The sequence below is a fragment of the Typopeltis vanoorti genome, chromosome 19 (assembly GCF_054136105.1).
Source record: "Typopeltis vanoorti isolate ZY-2024b chromosome 19, IOZ_Tvanoo_1.0, whole genome shotgun sequence".
In the NCBI taxonomy this organism is placed as follows: Eukaryota; Metazoa; Arthropoda; class Arachnida; order Uropygi; family Thelyphonidae; genus Typopeltis; species Typopeltis vanoorti.
Genome location: NC_143567.1, coordinates 23,120,918 through 23,147,326, shown reverse-complemented (window position 1 = coordinate 23,147,326; position 26,409 = coordinate 23,120,918). Strand labels below are relative to the sequence as shown.

General features: G+C 35.3%; 1 protein-coding gene across 1 annotated transcript; it reads left to right on the top strand.

Annotated features, from left to right (window-relative positions):
* Positions 1–2,978: 2,978 nt before the first annotated feature.
* On the top strand, positions 2,979–26,409 carry LOC150095909 (uncharacterized). The gene is made up of 2 exons (XM_090409560.1): positions 2,979–3,727; positions 25,644–26,409. Exons 1-2 carry the CDS (start codon positions 2,979–2,981, stop codon positions 26,407–26,409), a joined length of 1,515 nt encoding a protein of 504 aa, XP_090265686.1.

Genomic DNA, 26,409 nt, shown 5'->3' with positions numbered 1-26,409 from the left:
CAAAAGATAGATCTTCCTTCAGATCAGCAGCTTGGAACAGGGAGTACAACCCCGACATCTACTTCGTCATTCAAGACAACAGTGGACGACCGTTACCTACATCGAGAAGAGTTCTCTCCAACTTTCCCCGAAGCCAACATAGACCAATTATATTAGAGGTAGGTCTGCAGGTACCCCTTGTCAGATCCATCCAACGTCCCCGTTGGAACTTCCAGAAAGCCGACTAGGATATATTTGCTGCCTGTCTTGACAAATATGACCATTGGATCCCTCCACCAAGCAGTAATTACAAGAGATTCGCAGGAGCTGTCTGAGCTGTAGGTAAGAAGACCATACCAAGAGGCTTCTGGAAGGAGTATATCCCTGGATGGGATGATGATAGTAATAAACTGTATCAAGAATATCTAGAGTGTGGCGATCCTGACATTGCAGATGAACTCATTCACAGCCTTGACACCAACCGACAGAAGAAATGGACTGAAACAGTAGAAAGCCTCGCTTTTCGGCACTCCAGTAGAAAAGTGTGGAACAGTTTAACAAAACTAGATAGTGGCACCCTGACTGTCCGGGAACAATCGGCTATTTCTCCTAACCAATATGCATCACATATTGTCAACACTTCAGGATATACCAGCAAGAACAAACAACACACTCTCCAAATAAAAATAGAACTTACATATTTGAAAAATAACAGACCATCAGACCCTCTATACTCACGACCCTTCACTCTTGAAGATATTAACACTGCTCTAATGGCTATAAAACCAGTCAAGGCTCCAGGTTTCCATAGAATTCATACTTATTTCCTGCTGAAGACAGGCCAAAAAGATCGACAGTGGTTGGCTTGCTTTTTCTCTGACATCCTCCAGACTGGTAGTCTTCCAAAAGAGTTTAAGAGGACAAAAATTATCCCTATCTTAAAACCAGGAAAAACCAACAACAAACCAGAAAACTACCGACCAATTTCCCTGCCTAGCACCTGCTATAAGCTCCTAGAAAGGCTCATCATTAATAGAATTACCCTTAAGATAATAGAACAAGTCCCGGTGGAACAGGTCGGATTCAGACATAAACGAAGCTGCTGTGATCAGGTTCTGTCACTCACCACACATATAAAGGCAGGCTACCAACAATGCCGGAAAACAGCTGTAGCTTTTGTAGATCTTACTGCAGCTTATGACACATTCTGGAGGTATGGTGCAGTCTGCAAGTCCGCCTGTTCCAAGTGTGTATGGACGAGAACAAAAGCAAACAAAGAATAATGGATTACCACAAGGGTCAGTTCTGGCTCCCCTCCTTTTTAACTTATACATCGTAGATATGCCTCATAAGAATTTTGCTATGCTGATGACATTGCTCTAGCCACCAGGCACACCAATTTTACTTCAATGGAAGATACACTAACAAACGACCTTACAGTCCTAGATAAATACTTCAGCAAATGGAGTTTACGCCCGAATCCTAACAAAACACAAGTTTCATGCTTCCACAGGCTAACAAAGAACTCATGGTCTACTTCAACCACAAACTGCTACGCTTCAACAGATTCCCGAAATATCTGGGCGTCACTCTAGATAGAACACTATCGTTTAAACCACATTTCATTAACACAGCATTCAAGCTAAAAACAAGAAACAATATACTGCAAAAACTATGTGGAACAACTTGGGGAGCCTCAGCAACAACGCTTCGCTGCACTGCTCTTGGCCTCGTTTACTCTACAGCTGAATACTGCTCGCCCGTATGGCTGAACAGCGCCCATGTGTATTTGCTTGATGCCGACCTTAACACCACTATGCGCCTTATATCTGGAACTGTAAAATCAACCCCAACCTACTGGCTCCCAGTGCTAAGCAACATCCCGCCTCCGCAGATCCAACTTTCTTCTACATGAATACAGCATGATCATGGAAATCCAAAATCTTCTAATCCATGGAGACAGCCCATCCCTAGAAATAAACAGGCTAAAGTCAAGGTACCCTCCAATCTTAACAGTAAAAAATCTTGCAGAGACAAGCTTCAACATGAAGGAGAATTGGAAAGAGACCTACCTCGGAAAACATGGTCTGCCCTTAACCGAATCCGCATCAACCATGGCAGATGTGCAGACCACCTTTACAAATGGGGCATGATTGCCTCACCCAGGTGTGACTGTGGATCACCCCTCCAGATAGTTCATCATATTATAGCAGAATGTGTCCTACGTGCATACAGTGGAAACCTGTCAGACATCATGCATACTACACCAAGTGATAATCAACCTAGACATTCAGTTGTAACCCATTCTTGAGTGTATCTTTTATGACTGTATTATGTCTTATTATTGTACATATGTCTATTACTATGTCCATATATATATTAAGGATTAATGTAATATAACTTTTCATGTGTGAGCCATACGCTAAATAAATAAATAAATTTAGAAAGGTTTTAAAAAAAGGAAAATATTTTCATCACAAATTTTCTATTTCTTTACTTGTAGATAAATTGATAAAAGAAGTAGACAAATAATCAAATGAAGTTACATTTAGATTTTCGTTGCTAACTTATATTAATTTAAAATCTCTGTTTCTAGAATCAAACTATATTTCATTTAAGTTTTTTCTTATTTGTTTTAGTTTCCTGTAATCATTACGAGAAGGTTCGTCCACTGGAGGATTCAAAACGGAGAAATCTAAAGATAAAAAAGAACAAGTCGGAAAATGCATTTCTTCAAAGTGAATCATCAACGAATAATACTAAAAAACTATCTGCAAACAATTCAAAAGTGAATTTTTCAATTCAAAAGTCACTCGAATTTCAAAAAATTAGAAATTCGAGCAGACCATAAACCCTTCATTTTCTCAAAGGACGAAAAGAAATTCGATCACTCACGTAATCATAAAGTTCACTTAAGGGTTCACACTAACGAGAAATCATTCTGCTGTTCCTGGTGTGGATACCAATTTTCTCAGCGAAGTAGTCTTTCAACGCCTACAATGAATCACAATAGTGAGAAATCCTTTAGCTGCTCAGTGTGTGAAAAGAAATTTTCTTACTCATCACATCTCAAACGTCACTTACGTGTTCACACTAAAGAGAAACCCTTCAACTGTTCAGTGTGCGAAATGAAATTTTCTCAGCAAAGTAATCTTATAGCTCATTCAAGGAGTCACAATAATGAGAAACCCTTCAGCTGTTCAGAGTGTGAAAAGAAATTTTCTCACTCATCACATCTCAAACGTCACTTAAGGGTTCACACTAAAGAGAAACCCTTCGAATGTTCATTGTGTGAAAAGAAATTTTCTCACTCATCACATCTCAAACGTCACTTAGGTGTTCACACTAAAGAGAAGCCCTTCAGCTGTTCAGTGTGCGAAATGAAATTTTCTCAGCGAAGTAATCTTATAGCGCATTCAAGGAGTCACAATAATGAGAAACCCTTCAGCTGTTCAGTGTGTGAAAAGAAATTTTCTCTCCCCTCACATCTCAAACGTCACTTAAGGGTTCACACTAAAGAGAAACCCTTCAAATGTTCAGTGTGCGAAATGAAATTTTCTCAGCGAAGTAATCTTACAACGCATTCAAGGATTCACAATAATGAGAAACCCTTCAGCTGTCCAGCGTGTGAAAAGAAATTTTCTCAATCATCAAATCTTAAAAGTCACTTAAGGGTTCACACTAAAGAGAAACCTTTCAACTGTTCAGCGTGCGAAAAGAAATTTTCTCACAAAAGTGATCTTTATAGGCATTCAAGGATTCACACTAAATAAACGTTTCTGATTATTGTGAATCACTGAATGTGTTTTAAATAGTCTTAAAACACATTCAGTGATTCACAATAATCAGAAACGATTCAGCTGTTCAATGTGTAAAATGAAATTCTCTCAATCCTGATATCTGAAAAGATACCTAAGGGTTCACACTAAAGTGTGAACTTTTCAATGTGTGGAAAGAAATTTTCTCACAAAAGTGATCTTTATAGGCATTCAGGGATTCACATTAATGAAAAACCATTCAACTGCTCAGTGTGACAAGTAATTGTCTCAGCGATGTAGTCTTGTAAAGTATTTAAAGTTTCACAGTAATGGGAACCCTTCAGCTATTTAGTGTGCTAAATAATTCTCTACTGCATAAGATCTCAAAAGGCACTTTAGTGTTCACGTTCCAGTATCGAGAAACAGCTTCAACGTTCAGTGTGTGAAAAGAAATTTTATCAAACAATGTTATCTTAAAATGCATTGAAGGGTTCACAAGAGTAAGAAACACTTCAGCTGTTCTTTGTGTTTAAAGGAACTGTGATCGAATAATCTGAAATGCACTTCAGAGTGCACGGTAAAGTGTAACTCTGCAATTCTTCTGTGTGTGAACAGAAATTTTCTCTTCGAAATCATCGTAAATGCAACGTAAGGAATTCACAAACATAAGAAACCTATAGGTTGTTTAAAGTGTGAAATGGAGTTTGCAGAACCTTGTGATTATAACAGAAATAGTTAAGGATACGTACAGAAGATGTGTTTCGTTTTTTCGCCTGGGATAAAAAAATATTCTTAAAATATACAGCTGAAGAGGCACTCCACAGTTCCTATAAGAAAAAAGATTTCACTCAAAAAGTTGCAAAACGTGTATTTTGCAACTTTCTCCTGTTCAACAAACGATTATACACATCCCCCCTGGTCATAATCGTGAGAAGTCCATCATTTTGATTTGTGTGAAGAACGTTTTCAGCAATCAAACCATAATTTCCAATTAGGCATAAAAAAGAGAATTCTTACTTATGAAAAATGTGTGTGGACAGCAATTTTCCACATCATCGGTACATGAAATCTATCAGAGAAATCTTAGCAAAAAAATCTGACACAATGCTAACCCACTTCCAGAAATATAAAATTCCGTCTAGGCCATGTTCGTACTAAAAACCTGTATGTCTTTGTAATGTATGCAAAAATATATTGTAAATCTTACACCCAAGAACAGTTGATTTTGTCAAATAGTCATTTTTATTCTCGAACTGTAGCCTAGTTTATCACTTTAATAGAAAATGTTTTTATCAAAAATGTGGGAAACAATCTTAAGACATTTCTGCATATATTATCTCTTATTGCAATTAAATTTTAGCGATGTAATCAAAATAGAAATGTGTTCTTAGTAGTAACTAGTATTTGTTTTGGTCTAATCATTCATACTGTAGATCTTTATTTTAGAAACGGAAATAAATTATCTTAAAAAACGAACTTTTTCATTTAGTATTTGTTTAGTATTTACGTTTACTGAAAACATAGTTAATATTATATTTATTTCCTGTTTCATTAATCTTGTTATAGTTTTAAAATACACCCTGTTGAAGAAGTCTTGGCAGGAAAAAATGTACCTTCGCAACCCATGAGAAATCATTAGTCTTATTCTAAATGTGAGGTGTCTAAATATTCCCTGCTTAAGAGAGGCTTGAAACGTCAAACTCTTACAAATAATGCTGTAGTTACAAAAATTTATCTTATACTGTATTTCTATCACTATTTGTTTTCTCAATCTACTCATATCTGGAGATGATTTCTTTACCATCATTCATGATATTTTCCACAACTTTGCTTGGAGAATCTTCTACATTAAACCATTACCTGAATGAATAAGATAAAATCACCTCCGTCACTTATTATATTCTTTACATATCCTAAAGTGTACGTCCTTCCAACCTGAGTTTTTTCGGTGTATCGTGTATATAAAACAAAAGTCTTTACAATTTCTCTTTTTTCTTGTCTGGAAAAAATCATTACTGGGCAGGACACTCTTTAACTTTTCAATGGATTTATGTCTATTGTTTCAATCCTGTTTCAGTGACACAGTGGAGATGTCATGTGGATTGCTGATGTTCATTATTCCCACAAAAAATGTGAATTCTGAAGCAAAAAAAAATACCTCTCATCGCGTACTGCTTCGCATGCGATTCAAAAATATACAATGGATGAAAAAGGATAGGAGTAATAAAAAACGAGATGCAGAGATGTCACGTTCATTACTCTAAATAATGTATGGGGTTTGGTGCTGAAATATTTTCAGCGATATTCTGTCCAGTAAACCAGACATGAGCAATGTGTTGTACGTCAACGAAGGGGTTATTCTCCAGAGATTCAAATGAAAATATATTCCTGTATTGCGCACTTTTACTGCTTTCAAATTTCTAACACCTTCTGGAAATATTTTGATCACCAAAATATCTCTGGAAGTTGAAGTTTGTTATAGCTGGAAATGTAGAGAAGTGAGAGCTCTTCGCGTTTGCGAGCTGAGAGACTGTAGATGTTAGAGAATGTTTGAATATTCAAGATTAGTTATAATTTTCGATTCATTTTGAGTTGCCTTTTCCGAAGCAAATAATGGTTGTATTAATCCTATCATTTTTAATATTGTTATTAAAAACATTTGCAGGGTTATGTGAAAGTACTACTGTCAATGTTACTCGTAAATTGTTTAAAGAATCTCACAATTTATTAAAGCAAAATCAAGATTCTCTATAATTTTTTTCAATTTCTATTGAGTTCTAGTGGCCTTTCCATCTTGTCTGGTAATGCTACTCGAACTCTCAATAGGAATTGAAAAAAATTATAGAGAACCTTGATTTTGCTTTAATAAATGGAGAGATTCTTTCAAACATTTCATGGTTGGATTGAGTTGGGATTTATATGTTACAGTAAGACATGTGAGAAACAGTATTTTCATGGAAAATGCATACATTTGTGTACAGCAATGCACTCCACAGGATTCAGTCAAATATCTAGAAATATTAATAAACATATTTATTAATCTGTTTATTAATGTTAACTGATATCATACACTCTTTGCAATAACTACTTAAATTAAAATTATACCAAATATTTATATGCATTATAATAAAGAGAATCACAGCATTTTTGAATTGCGCACAGCTACATGAACAATCAGGCTTCAGGGCAATATTTCCTTCAACACTTCACACCCACATTGCTACGTACCATTTGTAAAATCAAATGGATATCATCATCCTGTATTTTTTATTTGTAGATTTCGAAACTTTATTCAATTCATTTTTCTTTATGTAGCAGATAATCAGATTATATTTTGGAGGACGATATTTACCTTGGACAATGAGTTAAAGAAAGAATTTAAAAAAATCACAGAAGGAAACAGACTGGTGTTGTTTGCGCAAAGATTAGGCAATGGATTTGTCTGCAGGATTAAAACTGAAGCCAATTATTATGTTTATTAGATATAGGCAACCACAAAAATCCGAAGGATGGGTTGTGATGGTGTTGTGCTAGGAGCCTTAAAAGAAGAGTATTCCACAAAAGAGATAGAATAAAAAAAATTACAGTATTCAGAAGATTGTCGGATTTGTGGTTGTAAAGCGTGTAAATGAATATTGGCTGACAAGGTTAACTGGTGAATTATGAAGTTAGGCATAGGTGATACTGAATGGCCAAATGTCGGAAGTGATGAAAGATGTACAAACGTAACCGCTAAGGGAATATCATGCGTAGGAAAGATTTTCAAAGAAGATGGAGGGATGACATTCCATGATAGGATATAAGATAATGACCATTAGCTAAACATTGTAAGAAATGTAAAGTTAAGGAAAACCTGTATATAACAATGAATGAAAAGCGGTTAAAATATAAAAAGAAAATGGTGTAATACTACACAAGACGGTTTTTAGGCATTATGAGTTTCAAGAGCTTCTTGAGTTGTGCATAGAAGAATAATCTTATTTCATTCTTTTTGTTGTTACTCGGGTGTTTATTAAAATCACCATGTATTGAAAAATTCATAGACTGCACATTTAAAAGTTTTTCCATTGTCCTGAAAGACTGAATGTGAAAAGTATCAGATGGTACATGCGAACGAGTTTCTTGAATGAAATTTATTACGGTCTAGCCAGAAATATGGAGACCACGAACTATACAGCCGGTTTTAATTTTAATAGTTATTGCAAAGAGTGTCTGTTTTCAGTTCATTGTCTAGTTTATTGTTTTAAGAACTTCTGCATGCAGAAATGTTCTGTCACAGATATGAAGATTATCAAGATGCCAAGGGAAACTCCTCTCGTAGTACAGAAACACAAATTAAAAAAAGCAGGAGTTTTAAACTGAAACAAAGATATATCCCAAATGATATCATGTTATACTCAATTCTCTTCACAATAAATAAATAATCATAATAAAGTAAATAAAGCGGAATGATTATCACAATTTCGCACTGTTTTGGAAACTAAGTGACTTAATTTTTCTCCTAATTGCCACTTCGTCATCTCCAAATTATCTTCAACTATTTGATTCGGACTCTCTTTCATTCACAATTCCTCTAATGTTGACTACGATGTCTTCTATATTCTCGAAAACAACTTCGCTATCAATACATTGTTAATATTTTTCAATTCAGTTTTCTGCTTTCAACACATCTATCAAATTTTTCACTAACTTACTGTGGACAGAATGATTTCTGACCAATCATTCTGCCCACACTCACGTTTCATACCATAAACCAGTCACTGGGCGTAATGAGTAGTTTGAGTACACACTAAATCTTACGACAAACCTCGTATTAGACTGAACGAGAAAGCGTTTGACACAATTTCATTCTCGAAAGCATACGTGTTCTTAATACCGGTTTTTAAACCAATAACGTTTAATAAATTTATAAATTTATTATAAATTTCAGAAAAACACACACAACCATAAGGTAAGCAGAGCACTGCGGGACAAATGAGAGCGATACGGCGAACATATTCCCTCTTAAAAATTAAAAAATAAGAAAAATACATCGATACGATAGATCTACACCGCTTCATCTTACACATATTGACCACTGAATTAGAAATGTTAATACAAATGTACGCACACATCACATACGTAGCGTATATGAAAAATACTAGGTCATGTGCGTCACGATGTGTTGAAGAAAGTATTTAATAAACGCTGATACCAACCCATATCTCACCAAAGTATGCACAGGCAATTGAAGAAGATCGGTACTGGTAATCACATACCTAAACGGGAACTACTGATTTATGCGAAGAACTAGAAATTACGAGTCACTGTACACCTTGTCAAATACCGACTGTGGGCAGAGTGTCTGGCAGTAACACTAAGAAGCAATGAACCGCGCTGCCTTGTAAACACAACTCAAAATTGTGGATTGAGTTATGGTGTGGGTATGAATGAGTCCTCTGTTATTTCTAAAAGGTCGAATGTCCTCCAAGGAACATCTGAACATTGTTGGCGATGAAGCCCATCGTGCAATGTTGATTTTTACTCTTAGATAACGGTTGTCTCATGGACGGCAAAGCTGCTGTCCAACGAGCAAGAATTGCTCATTGAGCTATTCTCGATGAGCAATCGAGCTCATGGAGTATGACAGCGACTCTCTTCATCTCTCTGGCTACCACAAACCTTGCATCTGAAACCTTTAGCATACCCCACTAATAATAAAATTTTAAACATTCAGACTCGTGACCAGCGGTCGTGGTCTTTTAAGTAGGCAAAGGAAGACAACGCGATTCCGAGGATTGCATTCTCATATACTTTGCTCAAAATTACGAACGTTTCATAGTTTTTACATAGATTTGGCTTTGAAATAATGTGGGATCTTTAATGCCCACGATTACTATCTAACTTATGCCGCCAAAATGAATACTAGGGCTCTTTCATTATTAACTAGGCTTTAATAAGGTTGGGTGTCACAGAACCCAAAGATATTAAATTGACTATAACTTTTTATTAATGCGTGGCAGTGAGTCATGCCTCAGTATAGCTTCCCCTCTCGTAACACGCTACTCGACGCCATAGAAGATAGGCTGTTGCGCGCAAGCAAGTTTAGTGTGCAGAGGTGTAAAATGTGCTGGGGTTCACCAGACTCCACCTTACCAAAAGTGTGGCTATATTTACTTTCGAAACGTAAGTTGTTTTCATCTATATTCTACTAGAATATTATCGTTACTGCTGTGTCTTCTATATTTTTACATATCAAATATGTAAAAATGTTTTTTTTTTTTACATACGAAATAGGTTTTCGTATTTAGAGGGTATTTGGAGAATAATAACTTTTTTATTTTTACCAGAGGAGTTACGAGCAGGAAGAACAGAGATTACTTCAACTTATAGATGACGCTTTGACAGACGAGGAGTCATTTAGCGGAGATGATGATAGTCAAATTTAAGTAATTGTGGATCTGCGTTTTTATTCTATAAAATTACAGGACACTTAAACAATGCCTAATCTAATATTATTGATTAAAAAGATATGGATTTCTATAATACACTACATTATTTAGGTGGGTATGTGGGATCCCACCTTACCACTTTTATTACATTTTCCTACCTCACCAGCGCAGGGTTGATTGGATTATCAAGAGTGCACTTGAATATCTACTCTAAAAATAATCACCCTTCAGCTATAAACAGTTTATCCATTTAATCAAATTCATGAATCGTGTGAGGATCCATAACGGTGAGAAACCATTTAGTTGTCCCACCTGTACCAAGACATTTTAATCGATAAAACCTCGAAATTCACAAAGAAGTTTATAGTTCTGAGATCCTTGAATCCTTACAACGCACTTGAGATATCTTCAGAAAACCTTTAAATCAGTGAAGTGTGCTCTCACCTTCTTACTATAGTGAGAGATGGAAAATAAAAGAAAGAAAACTATATTAAAAATTAAGAATAACTGACTAAGCTAAGGATATACTTTTGTTGACAAGAAGGGAGGTGATTATAAATAATATCAAATTCACTGCCTTTTTATTAAAATGCTCATCCCATCTGGCCAATATAAAAATATAACCTTATATTTCCTTTTACCCTGTTGGCGATCTAAATAGCAGAGTAGGAAATGATTGTCAGATACAAAAATATTTTGGGAAAATTCGGAGAAAAGAGAAAAGCTAATAATAATGGCAAATATTTGTTGGATTTCTGATCAGGACATGGACAGGTTATTACCAACTCAATGTTCCAACAAAAAAAATGTGCACAAATTCACGTGGAGAGAAGAGGCAAGGAATAAGAAAAGTCTCATTGAGTATGTTATTGTTGATAGTGATGTTTTCTCCCTGGTGCAGGACACCAGAGTGTGCAGAGGATTTAAAAGTGGACGTCATCACCATTTAGTCTTGAGCAGGATAAAATTGAATTTCATATTGAAAAGAATAACATGTAAGAAAGTTTTAAAGCGAATAAAAGTTGAGCAGCTCTCAGATGTGAACTGTACACTGAAATACACAAAGCTTATTGAAGAAAAAATTAAAGAGTTTGAAAACAGGAACCAAACCTTGGAGATTCAATGGCAAGCACTGCAGAAAACTGTGATGATTCAGCCAGAGGGATATGTTGTAAGGTTATTTGCAGGAATAGAAAAATCAGAACTCCTTGGTGGACACAGGAAGTTAAAGAGGCAGTGAAGGAAAAGAGGAAAGCATATCAAAAGTTCCTGGCAAATTAGTTAGCTTGTACCCTTAGAGAATACAGACACAAATGTGAGAATGCTAAACACGGTGTAAAACTAGTTAAAGAAAACTGATGGGAAATAGCAAGAATGTCGCAAGATATTCTGCAGGTTGTTGAATAAGCTCAGAAATGGAGGAAAGAATGATACAAGCAATGATGACAGCACAGTAGTAAAACACACTCATCAGACATGCAATCAGGAATACGTATATACACGTGAAGTAGAAAAAGCCGTTTAAAGCCTGAAATGTGGAAAGGCAGCTGTAGTAGATGATATCCGAACAGAAATGCTCAGGTATTGAGGTATTAAGTGTTACAGTGGCTGCATTGCATATTTCAGAAGGCCTGGACAGAGAGACGAATTCCCGATGACTGGAGTAGAGCTCTCATAGCACCCATATATAAAGACGGAAATAAAAGTGAATGTGGGAACTACAGAGGTATTTTCCTACTGAGTGTTTCTGGTAATATTTATTCAAATATACTTCCGAAACGATTGAGAAGGATTGTGGAAGTGAAGCTTCCACAATCTGGATCAGGCCAAATAAAGGAACAAGCTGGATCAGGCCAAATAGAGGCTATCAGGATCAGATCTTCACTTTACGACAAATAGTCGAGAAAGCATGGGAATATAACAAAGATCTGTATTTAAGTTTTGTAGATCTGGAATAGGCATATGACAAGGTGCCAAGAGAGAAGCTATTCAAAACCCGACATTTTTATGTGTCAGTAGGGCATTATATCAAGCAATACTTAGTCTTTATTTGAGTTGTAAATCAGCAGTTAGGATTGATGGTAGTACAGGAAGATGGTTTAATGTTAAATCTGGTGTCTGACAATGATATACATTTTCCTTCGTTTATTCATTATCTATATTGATGACATTATGAAGGAAATAAACCTGATATCATAATTGGAAATGTTAATGTCAGCTCTTTGCGTTATGCAGATGATGTTATATTGCTAAATAGATCTATTACAAGTCTGCAAGATTGCCTCGCTAAATTGAATAACTATTGTAAGAGATATAGTATAAGGGTCAGGAATAACAAGACAAAGACGATGAAAATAAGTAGAAGCATTGAAAATATCACCTGCAGTGTGAACAGAGAACCTACAGTACAAGTAAAACATTTCAGCTAACTTAGGCACGTTTTTTTAGGGAGTGGTAAATTCAATATGGAAATATACTACCGAATCAACAAAGCTATGGTAAGTAATCAACTGAAAACTTTTATATGGAGTAAGAAAGAAATCAGTCAAAACAGTAAATAAACTGTATACAAGACCGTGTTGAAACCAAATTTAACTTATGGATCTGAGAGCTGGGTTAGAAGTAAAACACTTGACTAAAGATATATACCATAGATATGAGAGACATGAGAAAGATTAAGGGCATGAATAGATGGTATCAATGACAATATCATATTAAAAATGAGGATATTAGGAAAGAACTTGATGTTGCTATCATCATCCAGGAATGTGCTAGTAGAGCAAATGTCAGGTGGTATTGATACGATAAAATGTGCTTTTGAAGGTAGAAATATAAGATCTGATAATTTTGGAGTCTTGACAGGTGACAGATTACTTTAGATTAAAACTGTAGATAAGGGAGTTAGAAATGATATACAATTTTCAGGTTGTACTGTCATATCCTGTACACTTCATTAGGGCACATGTCAGCAATTTGATGATGATGATTTCCTTTTTCATATGACCCATTCCTTTTTATGAAATTACTCAAGTAATGAAAGTTACCCAATAATACGAAAGGATAACGTGACCTATAATCTCAAAGATGGTTAATAATCCCCTCTTTCCTTGTGTGATAAGTAATCTCTTACCCTGTCTATTATCAGCGTTTTATTCTTACCAAATAGAAATTTATACTGAAGCATATTGAATATTGTTGCCTTATATACGTGTCCTATATTGGTGTGATTAGTTTTTCAATTGTGTCCTCTGCCAGTAAAATGTAATTGTTGTGCCATTTCGCATTTTTTAAAATGAGATTTTATTATTTATTTTAAATATTTCTTAAAAATAATTTAATTCAATAAATGGAATTTAATTAAATATATGTTTAAATTATATTTTATAATATTAAGTATTATTAATATTTACTAATTATAATTAATATTAATATTAATTATAATTAGTAAAATTTTTCCAAATAATCATGTTTTCATTATGATACAATGACATAATCTGAAATATGTGTCATTTAAGACCTTTTACATTATTATGGGTAAATTCTACTTTTAATGTATATTTAAAAAAATGAAGTTTACTGAATAACAACAATATTTATGCCGATTTCAGTAATTAAATGAATTTACATTATTGAATTGAAGATTATTGATAATCCGAAACACTCACGAAAAGCCTGTTGTCCAATTATATGCATTAAAAGGCTAAAATATCTTTATATTTTCAAAATCGGAAAACTATGGTGCTTGATGCTTGAAAGGTTACTGATTTCTCAGTAATCGGAGGAACCATGTAAATTTCAAGGGACGAAAACAAGTCGTACGCAGTAGGGCAGTGTTTCCCAACGTGGGGCGTACGCCCCACAAGGGAGAATTTGAATATTTTGGGGGCGATTAGAAAGTGATGTTGCATTCGTCACGTTATCGCCGATATACTGAAAAAACTCATCATTGTCGGTGATAAATTGTCGATGTTGCAACCCTGACTTTCCGAGAAAAAATCTGACATCACTAGTACAGCAGTCAGAATAAATACAGTATCAAGAAGTACTCTCAGAAAAGCAAAACGATGAGTCTATTATTAATCATCTTTCCTCAAACCGTTCACAGAATAAGGTGGTCGGCCTTACGCCCCGGTGTATCCTATGTCCGTAGTGTTGAGTTCGCAAGGCCGGTTTGCCTGATTTGTGGGATGAAAAACCGCGGGATAAACCGGGGAAAACCCTGCTGTCCACGCCCAAGACTGGCTAACTTGGCTATGGCTGAGGAAGATCCTTCAGCTCCTCACGTCAGCGACGGAAATCGAACCTAGGACACTCCTTCCCCAGGCATATGGTTGCGAAGCGCACAGTCACTAGGCTAATCGCGCGGACAATTAGTACTTTATTCAACATAAAAGGAACAATGGCATGGCTTTCTAAGGAGACAGAAACGAAATACCGAAATTGAACTAGTTTTGCAAAAAAAATACTGTTGCCCTTCGTCATATTTAGTTGAATGTGGCTTTAGTGCTGTAAATGACTTGCTACCTCGAATAAAAACTGTTTGCAGCAGATATCAACCTCAAGGATCGCATTAATTGGATTTTATTTTCCCGAGTTCAGTTCGATTTATGTTTTATAATATACAAAGAGTAATATAAAATTAATATTCATTGAAGAAAGTCAAATTAATAACAGTTTTACCGATGTTCCTTCTTTATTTAAAGTACATATTTATATTATAGTTTTTCAGAACTTGGATGACTTGGGGGGGGCATAATAATCGTTGAGGCGGGGTATGATCCAAAATATGTTGGGAAACACTGCAGTAGGATCAAATTGACGAGAGAACACACCTGTTTTAAGAGTTAAATGATGTATCCAGTGTACTGTAGACTCAATAGCTAGTATCGAGTTAGAACATCAGAGAAAGAAATTTATCACAGAATTAGGAGTGCAGCTTGGAGATCCTGTATCACCCAAATTACTTGATTATATAACAAAATCCAACCAATCTTTGCAGGAAGTCGATATTCGTTTACTTTACGATTACTTGCTTGATAATAGGGAGGTAATTTCTTGAAGAGAATTTTCTCTGCTTCCTGATTGTTCACATGGTTGCGCATCATCCCAGAACCGTGTGATTCTATTTATTGATATAGTTATAGATATCATCTCTGCTACCGATTTTAAATATTAATAATTGACTTGTGTTACTGAAGCGGATCTTTCTTCAATTGCAATATCTGTTATCATATTTAGTATGATCTTATCAAAGTGGGAATCTTATGATTTCCCGTGTTCTATTAAGATACCGTCTATCACAGGAAGACTTCTAATAATCGTTTTCTCAAAGGTATCATCGTTGATTTTAAAGATTCTCCACTAAATTAAAACTCTGTATTTATGATTAATAATATAGGTGCCAAACAAAATATTTTAGAGGACAAGAAAATTTCCTCGCCATGCTCACTGCAAGATATTGCTATATTCTATAAATTAAAGATACCAAGAAATTATATACTTAGTTTAATCCTTTATCCAAGTGTAAACAAACAAAGTTTGCGTCTGAAGTATTTTCAGGATTGGGACAACTCGTGGTAAAGGTGATATGACTTCACATCACTTGACTTTGTATCCCATAATGCAAAGCACATCTCCCTGCGGACATGTATAATGCTATGCATTATGGGAAGGATCACTACCCAGACCGGTTTCGACCTTTATTAAGGTCTCTTCAGTGGGAGCCAGACTCAGAGGTGATACCAAAATCATACCACCTTTACCACGAGTTGCTCCAGTCCTGAAAATACTTCAGGGGAAAACTCTGTTTGCTTACACTTGGATAAAGAATTAAACGAAGTATATAATTTCTTGGTATCTTTAATTTATAATATAACCAAGATTTTTCCTTGTTCCAAGTGAAAAAACTTCAAACAGTGTCATATTCTGTTTCTAGAACAAGGTTTTTTAAACATCTCACTTTTTCGAGGAAAAGCATTGTCATCAAAAACTTGCTATTCTCATATCTTTCAGATGAAATGGTAAGACAAGTAGACATCGTTTTCCTATCCAAGTTCTAGGCCAATTGGACAGTTAGAACTCAGTCCATCTTCATCTTGGTCTTTCCCTATTCCTTATTCCTCTAGGATAATATGTTAAGAACTTTTTTGGTAATCTGTCTCTCTCTCTCTCTTTCTCTCTCTCTCTGCATTCTTGCTGTGTGGTCTAGCATATTTTCCTACATTTAATCATTTAAATATAGCAAAATATAGGTTTATAATGAAATGATATTGCATTCACTTTTTCGTTACTTACATATATTCATTTAATCACTTTCACTCGAATCATTATATACATTACTTTGTAGGTCGTCTCGCTCCATTCAAGTTGCTGTAATCACTACGAGAATGATCTTCGACTGGATGATTTGAAATGGAAATATTCGTTAAGAAATTGGAGAAATATAAATATTAAGAAAATAAATCAGAGGAAACATTCCTTCAAGGTAAATCATCAACGAATAGTACTAACATATCTAACTGGAAACATTTGAAAACTAGTTTTTTCAATTTTAAAGACAGCGTGAAGAAATTAGAAATTCAAACCAACCCTAAACCTTCATCTGTTCAGTGTGGGAAAAGAAATTCGATCGCTCACATAGTCTTGAAATTCACTTAATGGTTCACACTAACGAGAAACCCTTCGTTTGTCCATGGTGAGAAAAGAAATTTTTTTTACGTAGTCTGCTGTAGTGCAAAGAACGTTTACAGTGGAATGGAAGCTTGGAAAGCTCTGCTATGGGACGAAGAATCGCACTGGAATCTTCTAACGAGCAGGGAATGAGTCTGATGCCCGATGAACGACTCTTACCAGTGTGCGACCTCAACTGTGAAAAAGACACAAATGCAAAATTTAAAAAAAACCTAAGAAATTATGCTAAATTTTTCAACGCTTTTTTATATAGACTCTCATATATCGATAACACTGTAATTATCTCAAGATCAACTATAGGTTATGTTATCATGAGCTAGCGGTAGAGGGCGCGCCATTCGAATATAACAATAACATTATTCGAGAATGTTTATAGGTCCATTGTTGCTTTATTACGTGCAATGAGGGATTTCATAGATTTATAACTCAATACTAAGTAATATCTGGAATATTTTGTTTGAAAACAAGGTAAAATAAATCCCTAAACTTACTTCAGAGCTAAAATTGAAACCAGTCTACGAATTTTATTTCTTTGTTTATGAATGCTTTAAAACTGTTTTTTTATTAATAATAATTTAGAACATATTATACACGATACACTATGCTGTATATCATAGTATAATGATAAAGAAATAAACGATGTATATCACATAACATCCACGTTGATTTTAATGATAATACATTGACGACGTTTGAAATAGGAAACAGTATAGTGCTGCCATCTATTAGTCATTGGTCGAAATTATTTGCCACTTCTATAAGAAGGTGTACATTATTTGAAATGATCAAAATCAATAAAGCATAGAGGGTTAATACAGTAATAGATTCATGTGATATTGCAAACCCTTCACTGCACTGTGTTTTGTAATGCTACTGCATGTGATAAGGTCAAATAATCAATTTAAATTTTAGAGAGGAGACAGAGGAAAGAAAACAAAATAGGTAATCTAGACACTTGATAACTTTTCACACGATGCTTCTTAAAATGTCTTCGACTAGTAATAGCGCAGTGAAAGAAGAAACTTCCCTTTAAATTAAATGTAATCTATTGGCGTCAGGACTTCGCCATTTCTTCCAAAAGAAGTTAACAGAAAATTCCACTAACCATACACTGTTGAGAAAACAGATTTTGTCTTATGAAATCAGTTAAATACGCTTACTCGGGAATTACAGAAGGTTCAGCGACGTTTGATTGAACATAAGGAAGGAAAAAAAAAAATAGGCAGCAAAATAAGAAACAGCCAAGCACGGAATCAAGTAGGATAGTAAGTAAAGAAAATAAATAACATTGCTTGTAAAAAGAAGGGGGTTATTCGGTATGGCCACTCTATTAATCAAACATGATATTGATGAGCAGGTTGTAACGATAAGGTTTTCCGATGCTAAAATTAAAAGTATAAAGAAAGTAATTCAAAAACTGAAAATAAAAGTGAACAAGATCGTAATTGTAGTAAATACTAGCGACTTAACTAGCGATAAGTTCGGTGTCACAGAGGACATGAAACGATTGTTTAAAGAGGCGAGAGTGACGAGTGAGAAAGGGAAAATACTAAGCATATTACCTCGATATGATAAAAATTAATTGAGAAGAAGGACTATGATGACAAACGATTCGATGCGTAGGCTATATAGAAAGAATGGATGCAAGTTTTTGGATGTGTGGAGAGAGTATGAGGAAAGATTGGATTTGTATAAGAGGGACGACCTACTTGTGAATGTATTTATCAGAAGTATAGAAAACGTAATAACTGGTATGAGCCCAACACAGAGAGTCAGGAAAACTAAATTATAAAGGGAGGAACAGTGTAAACGTGAATGTAAAAGCGACAATGTCATATATCTGTGTTAATGAGGGGAATGGGCTTTGTCATTGAAATGTTTTCGAGGAGATAACGATTTCGGCTTTGTGACCGTCCGGTTCGAACCCATCAAACGTCTGCAAAGATGTTTACATGTGTAAGGCATTAGAGAATAGAGATCTGCAAGTTGTCCAACTGTGTCAGGCAGACTACAGACAAGACAATATAAAATTACAAATAGATAGATTATTATATCTGTACACGAATGCTGGGAGCAACAGAAACAAAGGGGTAGAGTTTGTTGCCTGTATTAGCAACTTCCTCACGTTGTATAATATGTTATCATTGAGGTAGAGAAAGAGAATGGATGCACCATGAGACTTTAGGATTTTGCTAAGACTTTTGACAGAATTGCAATGAAGTCTGTTGCAAAAATTGGAGAATATGGGATGGATTTTAAAATATTGCCATGGATAGGGTGGTTGTCAGACAAACAGCGAAAGGTTGTATCCGTGGCGGGGGGGGGAGTCTGCAAGATTCAAGGTCCGCTATTATTGAATCTGTACTTAATGATATTGGGAAGGATTTGGCAAGCGACATATAGCTATTTGCTTATCATGCAAACGATAGGTAGGCCAATCAAGAATGCGGTTGATAAGCAGTACTTGCAGATTGATTTAAATAGGCTGGAATTGTGGGCATGGGAAAATGGATCTGAGATCACTCTCATAAAATGTAAACTCGTGCACTTTGGCGTGACAAGATATCCAATTTCGTATTATATTGTGGGATTATGCTAGAAGGAAGTGGGCAGGTTAGGAATCCTGGAGTGGTAGTAGATAAGAATTTCAAGTTACAGGCCATGTAGAAAGATTGCAAATACAACTCACAAGATAACTGCAATTCAAGGATGTTATTTTGCCTCTTTACAAGGCCTTGATAAGACCCCACTTGGACTATTTGGAGCAGGTCTGGTCTTCTGTTTTCCCATGTGATTTTGATATATTGGAGAGAGTGCAAAGAAGAGTGTTAAACATAATATCAGGATTGTGGAATACTAATTACGAAGATAGATTGAGAATTTGCAGACTGCAGAAACTAACAAACAGGAGAAAGAGGGGGTGATATGATTGAAGCTTCCAGGGTTATAAAAAGATCATGCAGGATTTTAGTTAGAATATTTAATTTCATTCAGGGTGGCGTATGGAGCCGAGGGCATCCTTGGAAGCTGAGAATGAATACCGCTAAGAAGCGCGTAAGGGATAGCTTTTTCTTTCGTACAGCGGTGTTCGATTGGAATGGATTGACATTAGGAATGTTGTGTGTGCAAACAGTGCGAAAGAATTCAAGAATAAGTATGATAGCAGGGGCGTGTAGTACGTGGCCCTCTGTCGATGAGTTCTTAACTCCTGGGAGGTCTATCTTAATACCACGATGCCACATGAATTCTCACCTTATTACTAGAATGAGAGATGAAAAATAAAAGAATGCAATGTGTATTTAAAATTAATAACAAATATAACGATATAGTATTTTTGGCAAAAAGAGAGTTGATTTATAAACAATATTACATTCATTATCTGTATTAAAATATTCATCCTATTTGGACATTATATAAATATCCACTTTTACTAGCCTTGTTCATATAATCCTGTATTTATGAACGTCATTCGGTAATTAAACAGCTAGTGAACGTTAAACAATAAAAAGAAGGGGGGATAGCCTGAATAATAATCTGGAATAAGGAATTATAATCCCCTATTTCCTTATAAGTAATCTCTCAACCAAGCTACTAGAAGCATTTCGTTCTTATCCATGGAAATAACGGCTGAAACATAAATGTGTATTGTGACGTCATATACCTCTGTTATTTCTGTGCGATTCAATAAATCACACAGAAATAACATCTCACCTTTCCAGACTGGTTTCTGGAAAGGTGAGATGTCCAGGTGGTTTAATCAGTGGAAAAATAACCCACATTGTTTGTTCAAGAGGCGTAACTGTGGTCCTAAGAAAATCTGTCAGGAACGAAATCGCCGTCGTTTTAAAAGGGTTGTGAAGACAATCAAAATTTCCGGTTTGCAGCAGTTCATCAACGCATTTAATGAAAGATGTTCCGCATCATATCTCAACGAACTATGCGCAGGGAATCGTGGATCAGTATCAACAGTCACCTGCCAATACGAATACCACTGATTTCTGTGAGGAACCAGAAAGTTCATCTACAGGGGTGTCAGGGTCACCGCGACTGGACACCCGTTAAACGTCATGTTGTTCGAGGAGTTAGTGTACACCTTGTTATGCACGACGGTACGCGGACAGTTTGCGCGAATCCCATGAAGCAGTGAACCGCACTTGCTTTGTAAACACAACTCAAGTTTCTGGATGGAGGGTTTCATGATGTGGGGAATGTTCCGTGACCTTTATTGCTGCTGAAGTCCAAACGCCAATGCTGGTTTTAATCCACCAGGTGACTGTTGTTGCATGGACGGCAATGCTAATGCCTATCGAGCAAGAATTCTTCAGCAGTGGATCTGAATCACCATGGAGATTGTATTGGTCAAGTTAGAAAAACTACTCCAAGAAAAAACTCCTCTTCCGTCGGATCTGAGACTGAGACTGCCTGATATATTTCAGACGTAGGTGCAATCAAATACCATGCAGATTATGCAAAACAGCATATGTTCAGTAACTTGGGATTTCAAATTCAGCAGCAGGTATTGTAGAACTAAAGAGAAAATATTAGATTTGTTAATGGGTTTTATATATACCTGATAATAGAGTAAACAGCAGAGAAAGAAGTGGAAGAATAATGGTCAAATATAATAAACCAACATATTTAATTTGATCAAAATGGTGATAGCCATGTTGATCATCCTGCCGTTTACACTGCAACTAATTATTTGGAAACTAGCAATTCCTCCATTTCAGGGACTCATGAGAGTATCTTCCGAGGGTTAACCGTACAATGGACTGACACTGTTGGAAACGATTCGCGATGGTTACTAATCATCTGAACAATAACATGGTATTGCAAAATCAGGTGTGGTGGGAGGGAGGTCGTGCGTTGCAATTTGTGTGAGAATTTTCGCTACCTTGCTCGGATTGAATTCTCTGTATCACTGCGTGGCTGTCATCTCTACAAATCAGTCACCCCATTAATAACCAATTCAAGGCCAGTTCTCCTTGAATTCTGATGACTCGAATTTTGAAGACTCGACATTCAGGGTAGCCCTGAGTTTACCAAAACGTTTCAAAAAACTTGACAACATTACAGCCTACATCCGTTTCAAGCCGACGTCACATCCGTTGCCAATTTCAGCTTATCATTTTAAAGTATAGAGTAGATAAAGCTAAGCCAGTAATGTAATATTTGTATATCGAATACCTCCCTCTTAAAAAAAAAAAAATTAAAAACAAACATGAAAACGACATATACTGTACTGCTTCAAATTACACATATTGTTAAATGAATTAGAAACCATAATGCAGATGTACACAAACGTCCGTTACGCAGCGTATATGCAATTCATTTAGTCACGTGCGTTACCACGTGTTCTAGGCAACTATCTAAAAATGCTCCTGGTCAAAAAGAATTAAAATTCATTAAACTGGAAAAGCTGTGTAGCGATGGAACAAAAGTGGTATGCCAACATTGTAATGTCCATTTTTTCGTTGCTCATGGAGGCAGAAGCGCCATCGACCAACATCTACGTAGCCAGAAACATAAGGATGCTGAAAAGACTGGCTTCAGTTAAAAACATCAGCTCGTTTATGGTGAGACGTGATGGTGTAGTTAAAGCGATAAAATTGCAGCAAATGAAGCTCTTGTTGTTTACCAATGTTTTCGCGCAAATGACTGCGTGTCGGCATTCATAAATACAAAATTTATGAACCAAAATTTTCATCAGCACGTCACAAATCAAAAGCAATAATTTCCAATGTTTTATCACCATACATATTAGGCGAAGTAATAGACGATTGGAACAAAACAAAAAGCATTACAGTCAGTTTAGATGAATCAAATAAAAAAGACAAACCTTTTCCAATCTTTGTACTGTACTTTTTTCCAAATTGTAGTGTGACAAAATTATAGACTTTAATTTCCTTACCTGAAATACAGCCCCCCCCCCCTCTACGTCTACCTAAATTTTTGTATGGGTTCTGTCACCGAAGAATAATGGTAAGCTCAATATGTTTACGTAACAAAACTTTTTTATCGTCTTACTTTTCCATGAATACAGAATATTACATAACCCTCTTCTCGTTTTTGCCATCCCAATGTCCTGTTTTTGTCTCAAGGAAATACGGTCAGCCTAGCCACGTGAATCACGTGGCTAGGCTAATCACAAGAACCACAAAGAAATGGTTGGTGTGCACAACGTCAATATTTCAATTTTTCTTTCAATGGTGAAGTAATTTTTTAACTAAAAGTTAAAAACTTAAGAAAACATTATAGGTTATTTGTCCTGGATAATATCGTTCCATCTGAAGGACATCCTGTAACACTAAGAAAAAAGAAAACCATTTTAGTAGCTTAATGAGATAATTTACATAACCTGGCAACTTCTAGCACAGGTAGTTCAATTGGTGTCCACGAAAGTAACCATCGACGGAAAGATCTGGATTCCATTCCCGTCTAGGACGTTAAGAATTTATTCAAGCTTTTTCGAGGAAACGTGTGATATTAGGTGTCATTGGGGTAAAGGGATTTTATCGACATTCAAACACACCTGCAACACTCGCAATATACGTACAAAAAAACTTTAAACATAAAACTAAATCACCTCCCTAAAATAATGAAAGCCAATGTTGAGCGGGTTGAAGCATTAGAGAAACCACGATTATTATTTGGAACACAGATGTTATCTGGCTTTAATTATCAAACTCTTATTCAACGCTAAGATACATATTGAATGAAAAGCTTTTCGTCTCTTATTGTTTCTGCTTTCTCTCTGCAAAGAAATAACCAGTTCGAAAGAATTGTCAGGCCAGTGACACCTTTATCAAATCCACTAATGTGTAATAAAAGTGCAAACATCCAGACGCATCGGCAGCAGTCGTGTTCTTTCAAGTAATGCAAGCTAAGGCAAACTCCGATGTCGAGGATTGTATTCTCAGAAGCTCTCGAACCAATAAAACCTTTACAGTGTATAATCTGCACAAAGAAATTTTCTCAATCCGAAAACCTTAAGAGACATCTAAGAATATTCGAATGAAAAATGCTTCACTTGTGATATATGCCATTGAACTCACTCTTTTTTACGCCTTGATGCGTCGAGCAAATATCAAAATATAATATAAATTTTTACCATTTTACCATACAAGTAAAAAATTTTACTGTAGCAAATACCACTTCGATATCAATATTAACATGGTAATGCTCCCTAAGGGCAAAAATGGAGGTTATTTATAAACAATATTACATTCAGTAATTTTTATAAAAATACTCATCAATTTTTGACAATTTAAATATTAAAACGCTATTCTCGCTTTTCGTGCGATTGTCGTCGATTTATGCCGTCATTCAGTACTTACGCAAGCAGTGAACGGTACCCAATAAAACGACGGCATAACGTGACTAATAATCTCAAAGAAGGCATTATAATCCCCTCTTTCTTTATAAGTAATCTCTCGCCAGTTCTTACCCATTGTAAATAATGTCTCGTTCTTAATGTGAATTGTGACATTACAACCCTATCTTATTTCCGTGAGATTCGTTCCTCAATCGCGTGCTCTGTTAGAGAAAGGTAATTTTCGTGCCATTTCGGATTTTTTTAATGCGTTTTATTATTTATTTTAATTGAATAAATGTTTTAATTACATATTTAAAAGAATATACGCAAGTTAAATAATGAAAAATGAGTTGCTATTAATTTAAATTTATTCATTTAGTTAAAGAATAGATATTAGAATAATGCTTTATTGGAATAATTCCAAAAATTCTTTTTCCTTCGTGATACAATGATCTGAAATGTGAATTAAGATTTCGGATTATGTCATATTTAATTAAAGTCATTTAAAATTTTTACAGTATTCATTCGCTTTTTAATACATTTTGAAAAAGAATGAAGATTACTGATTAAACGTAACAATAATTATATTTAATCGATAATGTAATAAATTTACATTATTGAATTGAAGATTATGGATAATCCCTTTCAGAAAAGCCTATTACCCATTGATATATATTAAAATGATACAATATGTACATAACTTTACATTTCTAAAATCTGAAACTATTCAAAAATAAAGTAATCTGACCAACCTTTTAACGTTTCAAGCATAACCCTCCGAAATATTTCAGTGTACAAAGAAAATGAATATTATTTATAAGTACGTAAACTGGGCACATGATTTGAATGCCAAAGATATTCTTTCTATTCATATGTGAAGCTGATTACAGCGACCCTGATGGAGAGCACGAAATCAGGTCGTACGAAGTAGGGTCAAACTGGCTAGAGAACACACCTCTTGAATTGGCAAAAATATGATGAATCGCGTGTACTGTGGATTCAGTAGCTAGTATGCAGTTAGAAAATCATGGGAAGTAATTTATAATAGCAATAGGACTGACGCTTGGAGATCCGATATCAGTCAAATTATTTGATTATATAAAAAATCTTTGAAGAAAGATGGTTGGGATTACGTTGCCAATTATTGTTTTTTTTTTTATTTCTCCATAGCGATCTCTTACACTTTAGAGGAAAACCGATACGAACGACAGGCATATTTTGATTTATGAAAATTTTTACATAAAACATCTCACTGAGGTTTCTAGAGAATAGAGGATTTTATCTGTTCATATGGTTGTTCATCATCCAAGATCCTTGTGATTCTATTTAATAAAATGTCAAACAAGTACAGTACACAGATAATAAAAAAATTAGTTTTTAATCAAATCGTTTTAGATTTACATTTTTATTGCTAACATATATTCATTTGCAATCACTTTCAGTGGAACCCTAATATGCTTTACGTTTTAGGTCGTCTTGCTGTATTCAATTTCCTGTTATTACTACGAACGGGATCGTCGTCTTCGAAATGGAAATATTACTTAAGAAACGGAAGAAAGATGAAGAAAACGATTCAGAGAAAATATTCCTTCAAAGTAAATCATCAACGAACAGCACTGAAAAATCCAATTGCAACAAACTGAAAATGGATGTTTTCAATTCACGAGTGAGGAAAATGAATTTAGAAATTCAAACAAACCATAAACGCTTCATCTGTTCAGTGTGCGAAAAGAAATTCCATCGCTCACATAATCTTAAAGTTCACTTTAGGATTCACAGTTACGAGAAACCCTTCAGCTGTTCATGGTGTGAAAAGAAATTTTCTCAAAGAGGTAATCTTCAAAGGCATTCAAAGATCCACAATAACGAGAAACCCTACAGTTGTTCATTGTGTGAGAAGAAATTTTCTGTTACAGATAGTCTCAAAAGTCACCTGAGGGTTCACACTCAAGAGAAATCCTTCAATTGTTTGGTGTGTAAAAAGAAATTTTCTCAAAGAAGTAATCTTAAAACGCATTTAAGGATCCACTATAATGAGAAACCCTTCAGCTGTTCATTGTGTGAGAAGAAATTTTCTGCTGCAGATTATCTCAAAAGTCATTTAAGGGTTCACACTAAAGAGAAACCATTCAGCTGTTCATGGTGTGAAAAGAAATTTTCTCAGCGAGGTAGTCTTAAAAGGCATTTAAAGATTCACAGTAATAAGAACACTTCAGCTGTTCAGTGTGCCCGATGA

Excerpts from the sequence above, each read along its gene's own strand:
- LOC150095909 (XM_090409560.1), top strand. The coding sequence starts at position 2,979 with ATGAATCACAATAGTGAGAAATCCTTTAGCTGCTCAGTGTGTGAAAAG. Across the intron at positions 3,728-25,643 it reads CACAAAAGTGATCTTTATAG|GTCGTCTTGCTGTATTCAAT; the intron begins GCATTCAAGGAT and ends TTTACGTTTTAG.